The sequence below is a fragment of the Protobothrops mucrosquamatus genome, unplaced genomic scaffold, assembly GCF_001527695.2.
Source record: "Protobothrops mucrosquamatus isolate PMUCROS unplaced genomic scaffold, P.Mucros_1.0 scaffold1047, whole genome shotgun sequence".
NCBI lineage: Eukaryota > Metazoa > Chordata > Lepidosauria > Squamata > Viperidae > Protobothrops > Protobothrops mucrosquamatus.
The window spans coordinates 464,733-481,510 of NW_015387279.1; the positions used below are offsets into that span (position 1 = coordinate 464,733).

Genomic DNA, 16,778 nt, shown 5'->3' on the forward strand with positions numbered 1-16,778 from the left:
ACTAATAGCAAAATATAACAGGCAAATTAAAGATGGGGAAACATATTTCATGCGTATGTACAAGACTGAGGATAGCACTATTAAGTATAGGAATACACACACACATGTATTTTATACACACAAAAACACACTTTCACATTATGTTGCAGGGATTGTCTTAAGAATTTTAAATAAATTTTGTCAATAACCAAACCCCAATCTACAGTTACATATTTCAATATATTTTAAGTTTTGTACATATTCCGTCACATCTGTGTTAGGGAACGTTATCTGTTTGTGTATGTATTTGTATAACTCAGTTTTTAAATGTTTTTTGTGTTCTCTGAAATGGTTCTCATTTTGAGCTATAAGCACCATCATTTATATTTATTGCATGTGCTATTAATTATAGAGAAGAATTTGAGTTCTTTATAATTGAACTCCCAATTTGAGTTTTCCTTTCAAAAACAGTGAGACGTTAGATGTATTTGGATGTTTATATTCTGGTTGCAGTCTGATTTTCTTCAGGCATAACTGTCATAATAATTTATGACTTTATGACAGGGTATTACATAACAAATTGAGTATATTAAAGAATGGTTGATTTCCTTATGGACTATAGCATAACAATAATAGCCTAATTTATGAACATTGTCCAACGGATATTAATTTTTGAAGAAGTCACATCCCAATTTCTGTAGTTTAGCATCTCTTAAAGATACAAGAAAACAGGAAATTGATTTTCTTTCTACTTTTATACTAATTCCTGCATAATTAATTAGAAACAGTGAAGCATTTCTCTGTTTTAGGGCGACTGCAATTTTGGCATATTTACCACAGGAGCTTCTAGGTACATCATGTTATGAATATTTTCATCAAGATGACATAGGACATCTTGCAGAATGTCATCGACAAGGTAAAATGTTATCTGTAAAGGAGCCAAATGGTTCAGATTTTTTTTCCCCCGACTAGAAAAATGAGCTAGGAACCTTGGAAAAAATTAACATGACCATTGTACTTGTACTCCACACAAGGCAATTGTACAAACCTGATCCTTTTTGTCTTTTTTTCAGTTTTACAGTCGAGAGAGAAAATTAGTACTAACTGTTACAAGTTTAAAGTCAAAGATGGATCTTTTATTACACTGAGGAGTTGTTGGTTCAGTTTCATGAACCCTTGGACCAAAGAAGTAGAATATATTGTCTCAACGAACACAGTGGTTTCGTAAGTATTTTTCTTTTCTTGGTGAAAAAAAATATAGTTCACTCTGCCTTCTATGTATTAAGTGTTAGTTTGCTAGATTTGATAAGAATCCACAACAATTTATATGTTGCACAGTAATGAAGCTGACAATAAAAAACAAGTATTTTACTATGCTAAATAACTAGTAACATAAAATGATGCGTTTATGTTTCTTCTGAATCCCCAGTGCTAATATGCTTGATGGTGGAAATACGTCTTTTCCACAACTAGCAGCTTCACCTCACAGCATGGACAGTGTACTCCAAGCAGGGGAAGGTAATTAGCAAACTTCTCTGGATTTGTTTTATTGAACTTAGTGCAATTTGTAATGCTTAGTATGTATTTCAAACCTGCAACTATGTGTTCCTTCTGTATCACACTCAAGAAGCTGAAGAAGTGTCAAGGAGGGGAAAATTTAAAGAGCTAAGAAATGTCAAGAACGTTGCGCAATGGGGGTGACAGCCCAAAGTGATCCCTAATCCCAAAATAAATATAGCACATTATGTGGAATATAAAGCGAAATATCAGGGTGGTGGATGTTTTCCCCCAAAAGCCCCATGCTGTCCTTTTTCTTTGGCACATGATGAAATTAAAAGCATGGTAGATAGAGCCATTATTTTGGATCTATATTATGTATTTATATTCTAGTTGTATTATTTTTTATAAATAATTCAAGGTGATGAACATACACAAGACTCCTTCCTCCTCCTATTTTTCCCACAACAACAGCCTTGTGAAGTTGGCTGGTCTGAGAGAGAATAACTGGCTCAAAGTCACCAGCTGGTTTTCATGCCTAAGGCAGGATAAGAACTTACAGTCTCCTGGTTTTTAGGGTGGTGCCTTAACCACTAGACCAGGGATAGGTAACCTTGGCTCTTTTATGACTCGTGGATTTCAACTCCCAGAATTCCTGAACCAGCCATGCTGGCTCAGGAATTCTGGGAGTTGAAATCCACGAGTCATAAAAGAGCCAAGGTTGCCTACCCCTGCACTAGACCAAACTTAACTACAGACTTTTGACAGAAGGAAAAACATACATGCTGTCCTTGCCTACATATAAACAGAGATACAGATTAGCAAGATTTTCTCTCTCTGGATTTCACATAAATGAAAAAAGAACTTAAAATGTCTCACTAGCCCAGAATCACTTGTGAATATGCAAAAACCTATTGTAGGAGATTTTTCTCTCTCTAACTGTAACCTTCAACAGTATACTAACAGTAGATAGTGGAAATAGTTCTCTCTACTTCCCTTTCTATGCTAAGATCCTTAAATGGATCAATAATTATTGTTCCTTTAATAATCAAGAAAGCTTCAATGTAAGAAGCTAGCTAGGAACCCAGAGATGTTTTAAGCATCTGTCCAAGTGGCTGCCTTTGTGTTGTCAAATAGTACTAATATTGTTAGTAGCTCATAAATGTATGTTCTTGTGTTATTGGTTAAGTCTAATACATAGTGATTCAGCTGATTTCCAATAACTGTTTCTCAATCTGACTCAAGATCTGTAGCCTCCCAGGAAGTACTGTCTAAAGAATCGTCGAACAACTATATTGTTGTTTTTCTGTGAACTTTAAGTTTCGTGTAAAAATGATCATTAATAACTAATAGACGATAAAGTCCGTTGACTCAATATCATAAGTCTTTGGATTGGAACGGGTAAAACGTGAATCAATATATTTTACCGACCCATATAAATTTTTGTCACGAAAAAAAGAATTTTTTTTTTTTTTTAAAAAAGGTGCCGGAACTCACACATGTCATACAACCCGCCTTGCCTACCCTATAAGGTTCCATCCAAAAAAGGTGCCGGAACTCCGTTCTGGGCGTTCTATGAGAAAAAAAGCCCTGTTTAGATATATATGTTCAGGTTATGTGATGATTTGGAATCAAGTGAAGTAGCCTCTGCAACATCATATTGAAAGAGGAGCAGAGATTTCTCCCAAATAAAACCCAGCCATTTGGAGTTGCTGAAGTAATCAAGGAGTATGTGTACCTAGTATGTTAGGTATGTGAGAAGATAGCCAAGAAAATTATGTTTTGAAGGAGATTTTGTAACTGTAGTCAATAAGCTTGCATTTCTCAGTTGTATCTATCTTAACAATAGAGATACTGAAAGTTCTTCATCTTCAGTGATTTCCTCCTGTAACAGGCTTGCAATACCTTATAAACTCATTGTGAAATGCAGTAAGCTTGGCTAGAAAAGCCCATTAAATGACTTTGTATCCCAGGGCGGTCTTTTAAATCCCATGCAGTACAGTTACTTTTTTTACAGGCACTTAACCTCGCATAAGTACACCAGGGGCTACCTACAAAAAGTGGTGGGTAGGATCAACTTAAAAATTAAGATTTCAATTTTTTGCCATTTAAGGAAAATTGAATATCTTTAACGTAAGAATTGTAGCAGGAAATAGAAATTACTTCTTTCCAACAGGTAGAAGGACTTTTATCCCTGGAAAAACATCATCTGAGTTTTAAAAGAGATTTGTCTTATGATGAAAAAGGTCATACATAAAAATGCATTCAACAGCTCTCAAGAATCAGGATTAATAGAGTCAGGCTTTCCGTAGGAATGCATGCCAGTGACCGTGAAATATATTAAAATCACAGCTTAAGCATAAAATACACAGTGCCTTACTTTTCATGTAATGTTAGAACAACTTTACTGCATTGAAATTAATGTTTAGTGAAATAAGATGAGATTGAAAGCAAAGGAAACAAAAAAATAGAATTATAACAATTGTAAAGGGTAATCCTCAACTTACAATTTGTTTAGTGGCCATTTGAAGTTACAGTAGCATTGAAAAGAGTGATTTATGATTGTTTTTCACATTTACCACCATTGCTGTATCCCTGTGGTGGTCATGTGATTAAAATTCAAATGCTTGGCAACTGGCATGTATTTATGATGGTTGCAGTGTCCTGGGGTCATGTGATCATCTTTTGCGACCTGACAAACAAAGTCAATGTGGAAGCCAGATTCACTTAACTGTAGCAAGAAAGTTCGTAAAATGGGGCAGAATTAATTTGACATCTTCCTTAGCAATGGAAAGTTTGAACTCAGTTGTAGCCATAAGTCGAGGACTACCTATATTCAGAATAAATGTGTAGATTGCAGGCATATATTAGCTTGTGTGTCCTTTTTCTTTCCCTTTTTATTTAATTGCATTTTCTTTTTTTCTTTTCTTTTCAAAAAACTTTTAGAAAAATTCCACCAGGTTTTTCCCGGGAAGGGTGTCAAGGACCATAAGGTCCACCTTGTGCTCGGCCACGACCATTTTAACCTTCCTACTAACGACTTCTTTATTACCTCTAAGTATCCATTCCTTTTCGAGTATAAAATTGTAATAATTTAAAGAGTTAAACAATCCTTTTCAAAATAAAGTAAGGTATTTTTAACACTGTCATTTCACAGAAACATAGGGTATAAATCCAATAAATTGATTTCTAAATAAGCTGGTCATTTGATTGCTTTCAAGGCACAACAAGCATAACTGTTTGTATATGTTTCTTTGTACAGTGAAGTATTTTAGGATGGTTTATCTACAATAAATAAGCAGTAATTGTGAAAGAAGTTTAATAAATCCAATTTTGCAGTTTCCAAGATTATGATGAACAATAGTCAACATATAGCCTTCTAAATCAGAGGTCACCAAACTTTGTTGGTTGGCCGACCGGAGGAAAAGGGAGGAAGAAGCATTTTACATACATGCATGCATGTGCGCACGCAAGGGGCTGCAAGCACACACGGAGTGGGCCTAGCGCCTGCGTGGTACTCGCTACCCGTGCCCCGTTCTTGCATGGTGTGCCTTGTTTCTGCACCCTGTGGCATGGTGGTGTCTATTTTTGCACCTTGCAGCACTGCAGCGGCCTGTTTTTCCACCCCACGGTGTGGCGGTACCCATTTTTGTGCTCTGAGGCATGGAGGCAGTGTCCCATTTTCACACCCCAAGGCGCCGCGGCGGCGGCCCTTTTTTGTACCATGAGGCATGGCAGTAGCCCATTTTCACGCCCCAAGGTGCAGTGGCGGCCTCTTTTTGCACCCTGCAGCCGAGGCACTAGCGCAAGTGAGGGGGTGGCCAATAAGCCACGGCCCACTACCAGGCCGAAGCCCACAGGTTGGGGATCCCTGTTCGAAATCATAGTAATCACACAAAGGCAAAATAGACTGAACTTGTGGAAATGTTGTTTGTTTGCCAATTTTATTTTCTTTTTGCCATATCCAGGCATGTACAGTACATAGCAAATTAGAGCCATGTTTCTTAGGAGATAAAAATCAAAAACTTAATCCTAAAACCTAATAAGAATGCTGTGACTGTCTCACCAGAACCATGCAGTCTGGTTTATGATTTACTGGAATATTTTCTAAATATAATGTACTAAAGAGAATTCCTTAATTGTGTGTAAACTCCAAAACTAAGCACATAGATAGGCTTTCAGATTATAATTTTGGGGTTGCGATAATAATGTCATCCTAAAAAATGACTTTATTTTTTTGTGCCTTTTGTAATTTGGCTGTCGTTGGTGTAACAGGATACGAGGCTCTTCCCCTTCAAGCTGTGGCTCCAGCCCCTTGAACATGACCAGCACACCTCCCCCTGACACTTCATCACCAGGAGGCAAAAAGGTGAGATGGGAGAATTTTAAAGAGTTTTTTTTTAAAGCTATATCGTCAGGCTTTACCAGATAAATTAATCCAAACCATTATAACAAATCTGTAAAATGAATGTATTGCAGCGTTTGCAATCTGTTGAAATAGATGATAGACTGGCATAGTAATATAATAATTCTAAGTGGGTTTTTTAAAAAGTTGTTTAAAGAACTTTTAAATACAAACACAAATATGAACATATTTTGCCCTATGAATGTATAAATCCATCTATTAAGTTTAAACGTTGAAAGCTTCAGAATTCAAACTTTACCAGAAATTTTATCTTCATGATTCAAACGAAACAAAACTGCTTTCATAATACAAAAATTACCTGTACTAATAAATACTTACCATAGAAATAATGTTTCCTTTATTGACCAATACTTCAATAATAGGTAACAAATTCAAGAACTATTAAACTGATTTATAATGACAAGTACCCATGTATAAATTTGAAGAGCTTATTAAATATACTTGAGGTAGGATTCTAAGTACATTGTGGTTAATGGTATCCTGGCTCTAAGTAGAAACAGTATAACTATTGATCATGTTACAGTATTTTCTTTGTGGGTATCATTAAAGAAAGCCTCAAGTCTGCGTGGCAGATTTCCAGAAAACTGGAGCTGTGGATCTATCAGTTTCTTATTAAATGTTCAGTGGAAAGAGATGTAGATATTTATAGTATACACAGGATGCCTATGAACCGGGGTGCCTAACATTGTAAAAATATGTTTTTCAATTATTGCTCACTGCTATGTGATTATCAGTATAAAGCTACTTGTATCTTATCATCAGAAATTTACCAATATATCTCAATATATCCCTGCATTAAAGGGGATCTAAAGTAAAAAAAGGAAGGGCAAAATATAGCAAAGTTTATCGCTTTCCGTCACCCTAATTGCATTTTATTTTTTTATTTATATGATCACTCATTTCACCAAATGTGACTCTGGGCAGTGTACAATAAACAAAAAAACCTATAAAATACAGGGAGTCCTCAACTTATGACTACAATCAAGCCCAACATTTCTGTTGCTAAGCATGATAGCTGTTAAGTGAGTTTTGCTCCATTTTACAACCTTTCCTGCCACAGTTGTAAAGTGAATCACTGCAGTTGTTAAATTAGTAACACAGTTCTTAAGGAAATCTGGCTTCCCCATTGATTTTGCTGGTCAGGTCACAAAAGGGGATCACACGACCCTGGGACACCGCAATCATCATAAATGAGTCAGTTGCCAGGCATCTGAATTTTGATCACATGGCTATGGAGATGCTGCAACGGTCGTTAAGTGTGAAAAATGATCATAAGTCATTTTTTTCGGTACTATTGTAACTTCGGTCACTACACAAATGGTTGTAAGTCAGGGACTACCTATAGTGCTATAAAAACAGATAATAATTAAAAAACATTGATATTATTATTAAATTGCAGTCTTTTAATATTACAATTAAAATGATATCTTAATACATATCCATACAGTTCTTCCAAAACAGAGAGAGAGCAAGGTTTTTCAGCATACTGCTATTTTTTTTTTACTTTTTACTTTGGGCCTTGAGAGCAACAACTGGCATGTCTTATGACAGTGATATCACTCAATGGATTATATAGAATTTTTCAACCTGAATTTCTTGGATTATTTCAAAGTGGGGAGGGATATTAGATACTGAATGTGTCTATTACTCATGCAGATGATTAACGTGGCATTTTAGAAGAGGAAAGTAGCTATAGTGGCGAATATCTGTTGCTCAGGTGTGGGATGAGGGTAGAGGTTCATTCTCTGAGCTTGTGGGTTGGTTTCTGAATGTTTCGTTACCAGGCTAGTTAACATCTTCAGTGGAATTTAGGGAACGTCAGTGTTGGTGTTCTTCTGCTTATAAGGGCTTCATGTGGTCAGTAGGCCTTGTGATGGGAGGGTCATGTCAGGTGAAGGTCTTGTGATGGGTTGGATGTAGGTCGCATCAAGTGAATGCCTTTTGATGGGGAGGTCACATCAGGTGAGGGTCCTTGGGAGGTGTAGTGCTGGTTGGGGAAGTTGCATGGGTTGATTGAGGTTCAGTGCCTTCGCTGGTTGATTGATTCGATTTCTCATGGGGTTGTAGGTTGTAGGTCAATATGTCTGTTGATGGAATTGCGGAGTGCCAGGCCTCGATAAACTTGCGTGTGTGACGGGTGGTAGCATGACTGATGATTCTTGCTTTGCTCCAATTGAATTGGTGCTGTTTGATGTCAGTGTGGGTAGCGATTAGGCATTTGGGATCGTGGCAATTGACTGCCAGCTGGTGTTTATGTATTCTGGTTTTCAGTTGAGGTGATGTTTGTCCCAGTAGAATTGGTTGCAATTGTTACAATTGATTTTGTAAATTACATTGTTTCTTTCATCCTTCTGTATCATGTCTTTGGTTCTGGATAATTCCTGGCGGAGTATGGCTGTGGGTTTGTGGGCTATTGTTATTCCTGAGGTTGGAGAATTCTGGCTGGGGAAGTAGTCTTCTCATTAAACATTAGAGGGGTTTTATAAAAATTTGATGTGTGATGTTGGAATGCTCTCATAATTAAAAAAATTGGGGACCAGGGGTACATTGAAATATGGCCTCCTGGGGTTTTCAAGATACAAACATCACCAAGCACTTTTTGTGACTTTTCCCCCTCTTTTCTCTTACCGTAACAAGCAGAAAATAATTTCATTTTTAAGTTGCATTCCTTTACAGTACTCGTTTCTGGCCTCCCACCTCCCTGTAATTGGTAATAGCAGCCACAACATAAAAAATCCTATAAGTTAGAAATGACTAAACAGAATTTTTTAAAAGACTTTTTTCTCTGCATTACTAGCAAAATAAAGCTTTCTCCCTCTGGTAAAATCTACATTGCTATGTGTGCATCCTATATGTTGGCTAAATATGACTAGTAGTAATCCGATATGCTATCCCTACCTCCTACTTTACAATTACGGTAACTGGCATTCGGTTTCTCAGATTGTCATTCTCTTTCTTTGGCTGGTTGAATGTGATATCTCTCCTCTCCATAGTGATCTTCTGGGTAGATTTTGTCCCACAGGGTTTTCTCATTGGCAGTCTTCTCCAGGCCCTGGCCCTCTCTACTTCAATTGTGTTTAGGATCCACTTGAACTAACAAATCTTCAGCAGTTCCAAAATTACTCGTTTTGATTTGCCATTGCTTTTTCTTAAATCGACCTGTTTCAATTGTCAAAGCAATGTTGGGTCCATCATGGTTTGCCAGCCTTTATACCTCCAATTCAATCTCCAAGTCCTTTTTTTTTTTTTAAGACTCCACCTCTTTACCAACTCAGCACCAGCTTCTCCCTTGAGAAAATGTTCTCCTCATGAGAAAATGTTACCTACTTTGTTCACCAGGGTCTACTATCAGGTAAAAGAACAGCATAACAAGGTGTTAAAAAGATATGGGCATTGGGCAACAGCCGGCTGTCAGAAACATAAATGAACTACTTCTTTCCTAATGATACAGCTTTACCTAATTTTCACAAGCTGAAATAGATTCAAATTTAGGTCTGCAAGGACAGGACAACAGACGTTGGCTATAAGAGGGGCTCACTAAGAGCTTATGGAACTCTATGAGATCATTATCTTTTAAAAAAAGTAGATGAGGGTGAGAATGATGAGGATGACTACAATAATAATGGCCTCTAATTCCTCGTGGTGTTTTTAGTATTCTTTAATGGTTTTGTCTTTTTTCCAGCTTGATCCAATCTGATTCTATCATTGTAATAGTTTGTTTTCTTCTACCTTTTCTGTTTGCTTTACCTGTCTATATATGTTGGCCTTCCTGGATAAACCAAACAGAAAACCCAATTAGATAAGGAAAATCTACTATAGTAGAATCTCACAAGTCTGAAAATAGCAAACTTTCCACCACTATTTTTAACTGCTTTATCCAATAGGGTGGGTCCTTTCTAAGTTTCTTTCTCTGACCCTTAAGCCACTGGCGGCTCCTGCCTCTCTTGTCTGATTGTTCCCTAGGCAGCATCTCTTTCCCCCTTTCCCCAGATCGTTCCCATATTTCATTACACAATATGCTACTAAACTCTCATGCCTATAACTTTTAACTGGGTGAAACAGTACGTCATAAGGCAACTATTGTTGAATCAAAGTACTTCAAATGATGATGCTATGGAGTGTGTTCAAAATCTGGGTCCCATAACTCTCCTTGAATTGAAATTTGGCAAATTTGTGATCATCTCAGTGTTGCTCTGCTACTAGTTGGAAGTTCACTAGACTGGCCTGCCCTAGCCCTGTGGTCATCTGGAGGGCAGGTAGACTGCCCCTCCTTCAGCCAGTGGAAATCAGGTAGACCAGTCCCATCCTAGTCCTCTAGAGATAGAAGAGACCACTCCCACCATCAGCTGCCAAAGGATGGTCAGCCACAGTCAAGTGGCAGGAAGTCAGAAGTTGCTGCCACTTGTACTGCTTTTTTGTTCTTTGTCATCCTTCCTTGGTTATATAAGGTAATATCTCTGAAACGACCAACCAGGTCATGGGTTATCTAATAATATATAAGAATGTGGTGTAGCCATTACATATGAAGAATTAATCCATTCTTCCATTTAAAACAATGTAGTCCCGATATGATTCCTACTTCCCAGAAATTAAAAAGATAGGGCACACTATCTTATGCAGTCACATTTGATTTTGATAAGTGGTGTAATTATCTAGTTTCATTTTGTCTATATAGAGCATCATGTGGAATGTAGTGTCATCACTTCGGATATGCGTAAGGGTAATATTGGTGACAGCATTGTTTTTGAAGTATGATATTACAGTAAGCATGTGCATGTGAAGCTTTGTAACATAATGAATCAATTTTATTTCTGAACACAAGGTTTGATAAGGGAAATAATCACATGGGATTTTTCACATGGTGAATAGGATCTTACTAACTATGAAGGATAGGGTGTAGGTAAGATTCACCAAAATTTGGTTCCCGTTAGAAATCTCTAGAATGATTGTGTCAAGAATGAAACTTTGGCAGCTACGTGCGTCTTCATTTCAGCTTGCCATTAGAGTAAGGAGGGGAGGAGTTGCTTTAGAATGGGTTAGATGGAGAAACGAAACCTCTATGATTCCACTGAAGACCGTGAGAGCCTGAAACCTTTCCAAGGACATCGCAGCAGGTGTGGAAAGGAAGCAGACAATTCCCATAACAAAATGAAATTGTCTACATGGACTACGTGAGAGGTTGGGGGTTTGGCTGGGAAAAATATTGTTTAATTCTATGAACTGGTGTCTTGGGAACTTCAGAGTTGGCTTGCTTTCGACATTACCGTGCAATGTATTCAATAAATAATAAGATTTTCGGAAACTGAATGAACCTGGAATTTTATTTGGATTCTCAAGCTGGATGTTGACAGATTGTAATTATAGCAGTAATAAACTTCTATTCTGCCTGAATAGGACTTCTTTGACACTAAGTTAATGGGTAAACTTACAAAGCAAATTACTGAGGAAGTTGCATGGCTATGTAATGTAGATAAAATTTTATGTATAGAAATATACTGTCATTACCATTTATAGATTTTGTTGAAAAGTTAACTTTATGCTAGACGTTTATGTGTAAAATAGGCTGAATATAAAGCCTTTTATTTTGTTTTCATTTTCTTTCAGATTTTGAATGGTGGAACAGCAGACATTCCTCCTGCCAGTATATTGTCTGGCCAGATACAAGACAACCCAGTCTATCCATATCCTGACAACAACTCTATTCTTGGTAGGCCAATTCACGAAAGATAACAAGATTAAAATGAGGAACAGGAGAGTAGAGCTCTTTCATTGTATAGCTAGGTGAAATCCTTAAGGGTGAATCCTGCCATGGAATGAATAGAATTTCTAAGGAAAGATAGATAAAATTAAAATATGAGCATATTGTAGAATATAATATTGTATTAATAAAGCCTTGGAGTTTTGGAGGATCATTTTGTTGGAAGATGTTTTTAGTCCAACATTATTTCTTAAAAGAAATTCTACAATTTTTGGCAGCATACTAGTAATTTTCCAAGTTACTAAAATGTAAGATTAATATCTTAAATATTCCAATTTAGAATATTTTATATTGATATTTTATATTGATTTTTTAATAAAAATGTTATTTTTTCAATTTCAATCTACCTCACCCCCCAGAGAAACTCTTAAGACACTCTAAACGTTAACTAGCAGTATTTTATCCCAGTATTATTTATACTATAATGTGGCCAAGTACACAATAACATATGGAGATTTCATTTCATTGTACATTTGACAAGAAGTCAAGTCAGCTGTCAAATAAGAGAGCTCATAATATGTAATTGCTCTGAATATTGCGCTCAATTATACTGTATACTTTTCAAAGTGTGAACATTAGCTTAGAAATAGAATTACTGTAACATTGAATTTTTCTATTCTCTTTCCAGGGGAAAACTCGCATATAGGCATTGATATGATAGACAATGACCAAGGATCCAGCAGCCCCAGCAATGATGAGGCAGCGATGGCAGTTATCATGAGCCTTTTGGAAGCAGATGCAGGGCTTGGTGGCCCAGTTGATTTTAGTGACTTACCATGGCCCTTATAGATGCTGCCCATAAGCTTTGACAACAGAATATATCAAAGTGCATTATTGGTGGAGTTCTCCAATCTGTGAAGCTTGCTGAATTGCTTTGGTGTTTTAATTTGATAAGCCATATCAGAGAACAGTCATACTTCTCCTGTGTGTACTTTCTGACCAAGTGGAGATGAATTTGCAACGGTGTTCCTATAATTTTTGTTAGCTGTGTATAGCTTGCATTAACTGTATATTTTGGGTACTGTTTTTGTGTTGACTTTTTTTTTTAAAAAAAATATCACTGTGCAAATTAAGCACTAGCATCACTGGTGGGTTTTATATGCAAATGTCATTTCAGCTACATGGTGTTTTTACACTACAGAGAAGGTCCCTATGTGGATAAAGAATATTTCTTATACTAATATATCAAAACTGTTTCTTGTAAGATCCTTTACTATAAATATTGTTGAAGTGTAATGTATTAGACAGTTAAATATTTTTAAAATAAAATGTTTTCTTTGTTCTAAATTGGAGCTACTTTATAAAATAAGTTCCTAGATGAAATCCGTGATGTTAAAAATAGCAAGCGTCAGCTGTTTTGTGCCACTTGGTTGATTTACCTAATAAGCCAAATCCAGGAAGAATATAGTTTTACTATTTGCAATGTAATCTATCAGCTGCAATTTGAGTGGGTGTATTTACTGGATTCATAGATTTGTAACCCCATAGGAATACTTGAAACACTTGAATTGGGTAAACTTTAAAAAAGGAAAATTTTCTTCCTTCCTTCGACCCAATATATGCAAGAGCTTGGGCCTTGTCTTGCTTGCTTCGCTCCTCTTTCTTCCTACATCAGGCAAAATAAGAGTATGCCACAGAACAAAGGCTCTTAAGTAGTTATGTATGGTGGCATTTGGAAAATGTAGATTGCTCCATGAATCAGTTATGGTCTCATTCTTGAAGATAAACTGTCCTACCAAAAACAGAATACCAGAGGCATACATCAAACATGATTGTTCTGGAGTGGGCCCATACTGAAACACAGCATAGTTCAGTGATGGCAAACCTATGGCACGGGTGCCAGAGGCGGCACTCAGAGCCCTTTCTGTGGGCACGCGCGCCGTCGCCCCAGTCCTAGGCCTTCAGCTGGGTTTTATAAAACCTGTTCGCTTTAGGCCTCCGCCGCCATGTGCAAAAAAAAAAAGGTTCAATCAGTCAATTTCAACTTCTCGCGGGGAAAAGATCTTGCGAAGTTGGAATTGATTTATTGAACTTTTTAGTCCCACCCAGTCTGCTGTTACCACCGCAGCCACGCCCACCCAATGGGCCACGCCCACCCAATGGGCCACGCCCACCCAATGGGCCACGCCCACCCGGCACCCGACGATGCATAAGTGGGTTTTGGGTTGCAGTTTGGGCACTCGGTCTCTAAAAGGTTCGCCATCACTGGCATAGTTAATACTCATAGTTATTATATTAGTTAATATTCATAGTTCAACAGCTTCCTTATTGAAATGACAGGAGAGTAAAGGGGGTTGAAAGAGACGGGAGAGGGAGACTGTGGACTGTTTGCTGCTGCAGATGGTTTCCCGAATATTGGCTGAGTGATTGCTGATTATTTCCAGAGTGAATGACCACTATATCTTATTAGAGTCTTGCTCTCGCTTACCTAGCTGGGGCAGCTCCAGGAGATATATAAACAACCCAGTTTCCAAAAACCAAGATCAACAAGCAAGGAAAAAGTTTGAGCAGAACAAGTCAAGAGGAAAGCACGGGAAGATCTCTTTCTTCTTTTCTATTTCTTTCTATGGTAGTAGATAGTCTTTAGCTAGAAAGATAACTTTTGAGAACTTGCAACCAAAACAAGCCATAGGAAAGATGTGCATGTGTTCAGCTAAGGAAGTTGACAGGGAAGGCTCTAAGCCAGGGATCCCCAACTTTTCTGGGTTGGTGGCCCGGGGTGGTGTGGTGGAGGCGCCTTTATGCGTGCGAGCACATGCATGCGTGAACGGGGCTGCACGCGCACAAATGGCCATGTGTGCACGTGATGCAAATGGGGCCATGAGTGCCTGCACGATGCTTGGGCGACACTAGTGCCTGCGCAATGCCACGATGCTAGCGTGAGTGGGGATATTGTGCTTGCAGCGACAATAGGGCCAGTATGATGCCACAATGATAGCACAAGTGGGGGTGTGCGCTCATGCACACCTGCGTTCACTGGCCAGCCACTCACACCACCCAATGGCCAACAGCCCACAGCCCGGTAGTGGGCCACAGACCACAGGTTGATGACCCCTGCTCTAAGCAACAAGTGAGGGAAGCACCATTGTGACTTGTAAAGAATATGTAGTATTTCTCTTCCTGCCTACACTTAGACTGCATTCCTGCAAATGTACTCAGTAGAGAAAAAAAAGGGCTGAAGAAGAAAGTTGTAATACTTGAATGGATTAGAAATAATAGACGTTTCTTGGCTAAATATTCGGAACTCTCCAAGAGGAATTGGAATAAATACCAATCAGTGAGGGAGAGGACCTCTCTGGTACAGGCAAGTATATGGAAGAATGTGATACAAAATAAAATAAATCACTGGTTCCAAGCTCTCCTTGGGCAAATCATATCACTGAACATGTATGGAAGAAGACCTCATACAAGCGAGAGAAATTGCTGTCAATTTGGCCCAATATTAGGTAAATGTCTTTTACTTTTAATCCTATTTCACATACTTTTTAAACATGCTATATTTCTAGGACTTATTTTATACTTATTTTACTTGTTCAGTGTTGAATGCTATATGTCTATAATTTGAATGTGCTTCTGACAAAAAAATTTAAAAAACCATGAACATTACAAAAAAAAAATTGGGGGCCCCCACAGACTGAAGAAATGTCAGAACTTCCTTAAGAAAGAAGTTATGTCACATTGATGGGTGCTTCCCAGTTTGCAGCCTGATTGTTTGTCAGAAAGTGTAAAAAAAAGAACAAGGGCGTTTAGTGTCTTGTACCCTAGCCCAGAGGTCTCCAACCTTTCTCGGTTGGCAGACTGGTGGAAAAGGGAAGGGAAAGCATTTTATGTGCGTATGCGCACACAAACGGCTGCGAGAATGTTCAATGCAAATGGGGCGGTGCTAACGCCCACGTTAACACTTGCTAGCACTGCCCTGTTTTTGCCATGTGGCGCCATTTTTGTAGAGGCGAGCAGGGGTATCAGCACATACACGCATTGGCCAGCCTGTTCGGCGGCCCGCTGGCCAGAAGCCCCAGTAATAAGAATTGGTTAAAGTGAAGGAAACTGGTACCTTGGAGGAAACGGAACACATTGTCCCTTGAATTTGTGATATCCAGAGTAGTTTTGGAGAAGAGTCAGTCTTTCATACTGGACTTCAGAAAAGCAGATTTTGATGAACTCCAATTTTGAATGGAATGTGAAACGATACTGAACACAACCACAATCTCCATAAGGAAAAGGGAAAGAACTTTGAGAGACCAGCATGGATCTATGCAGAGCTCTCTCAAATACTGAAAAGGATACATACGGGAGGAAGAAAACCACCTAATTCTAATACAAGGTAGTAAGAACCTTTCAGAAAAGCAAAAATTCAAAAAACATTGAAGCTTGCAAGAGATGATGGGCATCCTTGTCAACTACAAGTTAAATATGTTGGCAATGTGATACAACTTCTAAAACAGCACATACTATCTTGTGGTATATTAATAAGAATACAGAATTCAGATGATGAGAAATAATTATTCCACTTTCCTTTGTCCTAGCAAGACCCCTTTGGAGTACTGTGGCCAATTCTAGAGAGCAAATTTAAAGAACGAACAGTGAAAAATTGGAATAAATTCAGAAGAAGCTACCAACACAGTGAAGAGTCTGGGAACCAAGCTCTTTAGGAACCATGCTCTAAGAGAAACGATTAAAGGATCTGGACACGTTCAGCCTATAAGTAAAACTAGGGATAGATATGGTAATCTTTAAATATATAAAGAGTTGTCATAGAGGAGTGGACTTAATCTACACAGTCATAGAAGACACAACCAGAACTAATGGATTATTAAAGCTAATTTTTAATTATGTGCACATGAATGCTATTTTATGTCATTCTGAATACTAATTACCTAATGATTATAAATTACAGGAAATGTGTATCACAGAGCTATGCAACACTTCATCATAGCACCTATCAATGACTCAAAGCTATCACTTCTATTCCCAGGGTTCTATGGTTGCTTTATGGCAGGGGTGTCAAACTCGCAACATCACGTGACATCTAGCAATGTATCGTGACTTTTTTTTTCCATTGCCGGCAATGGGGTGGGCGCGGTTTCAGCACGACGCATCTGGCCTGCGAGCCGGCAG

At 38.0% G+C, this 16,778-nt stretch overlaps 1 protein-coding gene across 1 annotated transcript in view; it reads left to right on the forward strand.

The window, feature by feature from the left end:
* Positions 1–12,910, forward strand: part of ARNTL (aryl hydrocarbon receptor nuclear translocator like) — a 48,077-nt gene extending 35,167 nt beyond the window's left edge. The window contains exons 13-20 of the mRNA XM_029284875.1: positions 789–895; positions 1,053–1,203; positions 1,409–1,504; positions 3,305–3,405; positions 4,739–4,742; positions 5,752–5,845; positions 11,507–11,609; positions 12,289–12,910. Coding sequence (XP_029140708.1) covers positions 789–895; positions 1,053–1,203; positions 1,409–1,504; positions 3,305–3,405; positions 4,739–4,742; positions 5,752–5,845; positions 11,507–11,609; positions 12,289–12,449 — 817 coding nt within the window. The 3' untranslated portion in view covers positions 12,450–12,910. The remainder of the gene's footprint in view (positions 1–788; positions 896–1,052; positions 1,204–1,408; positions 1,505–3,304; positions 3,406–4,738; positions 4,743–5,751; positions 5,846–11,506; positions 11,610–12,288) is intronic.
* Positions 12,911–16,778: the final 3,868 nt, after the last annotated feature.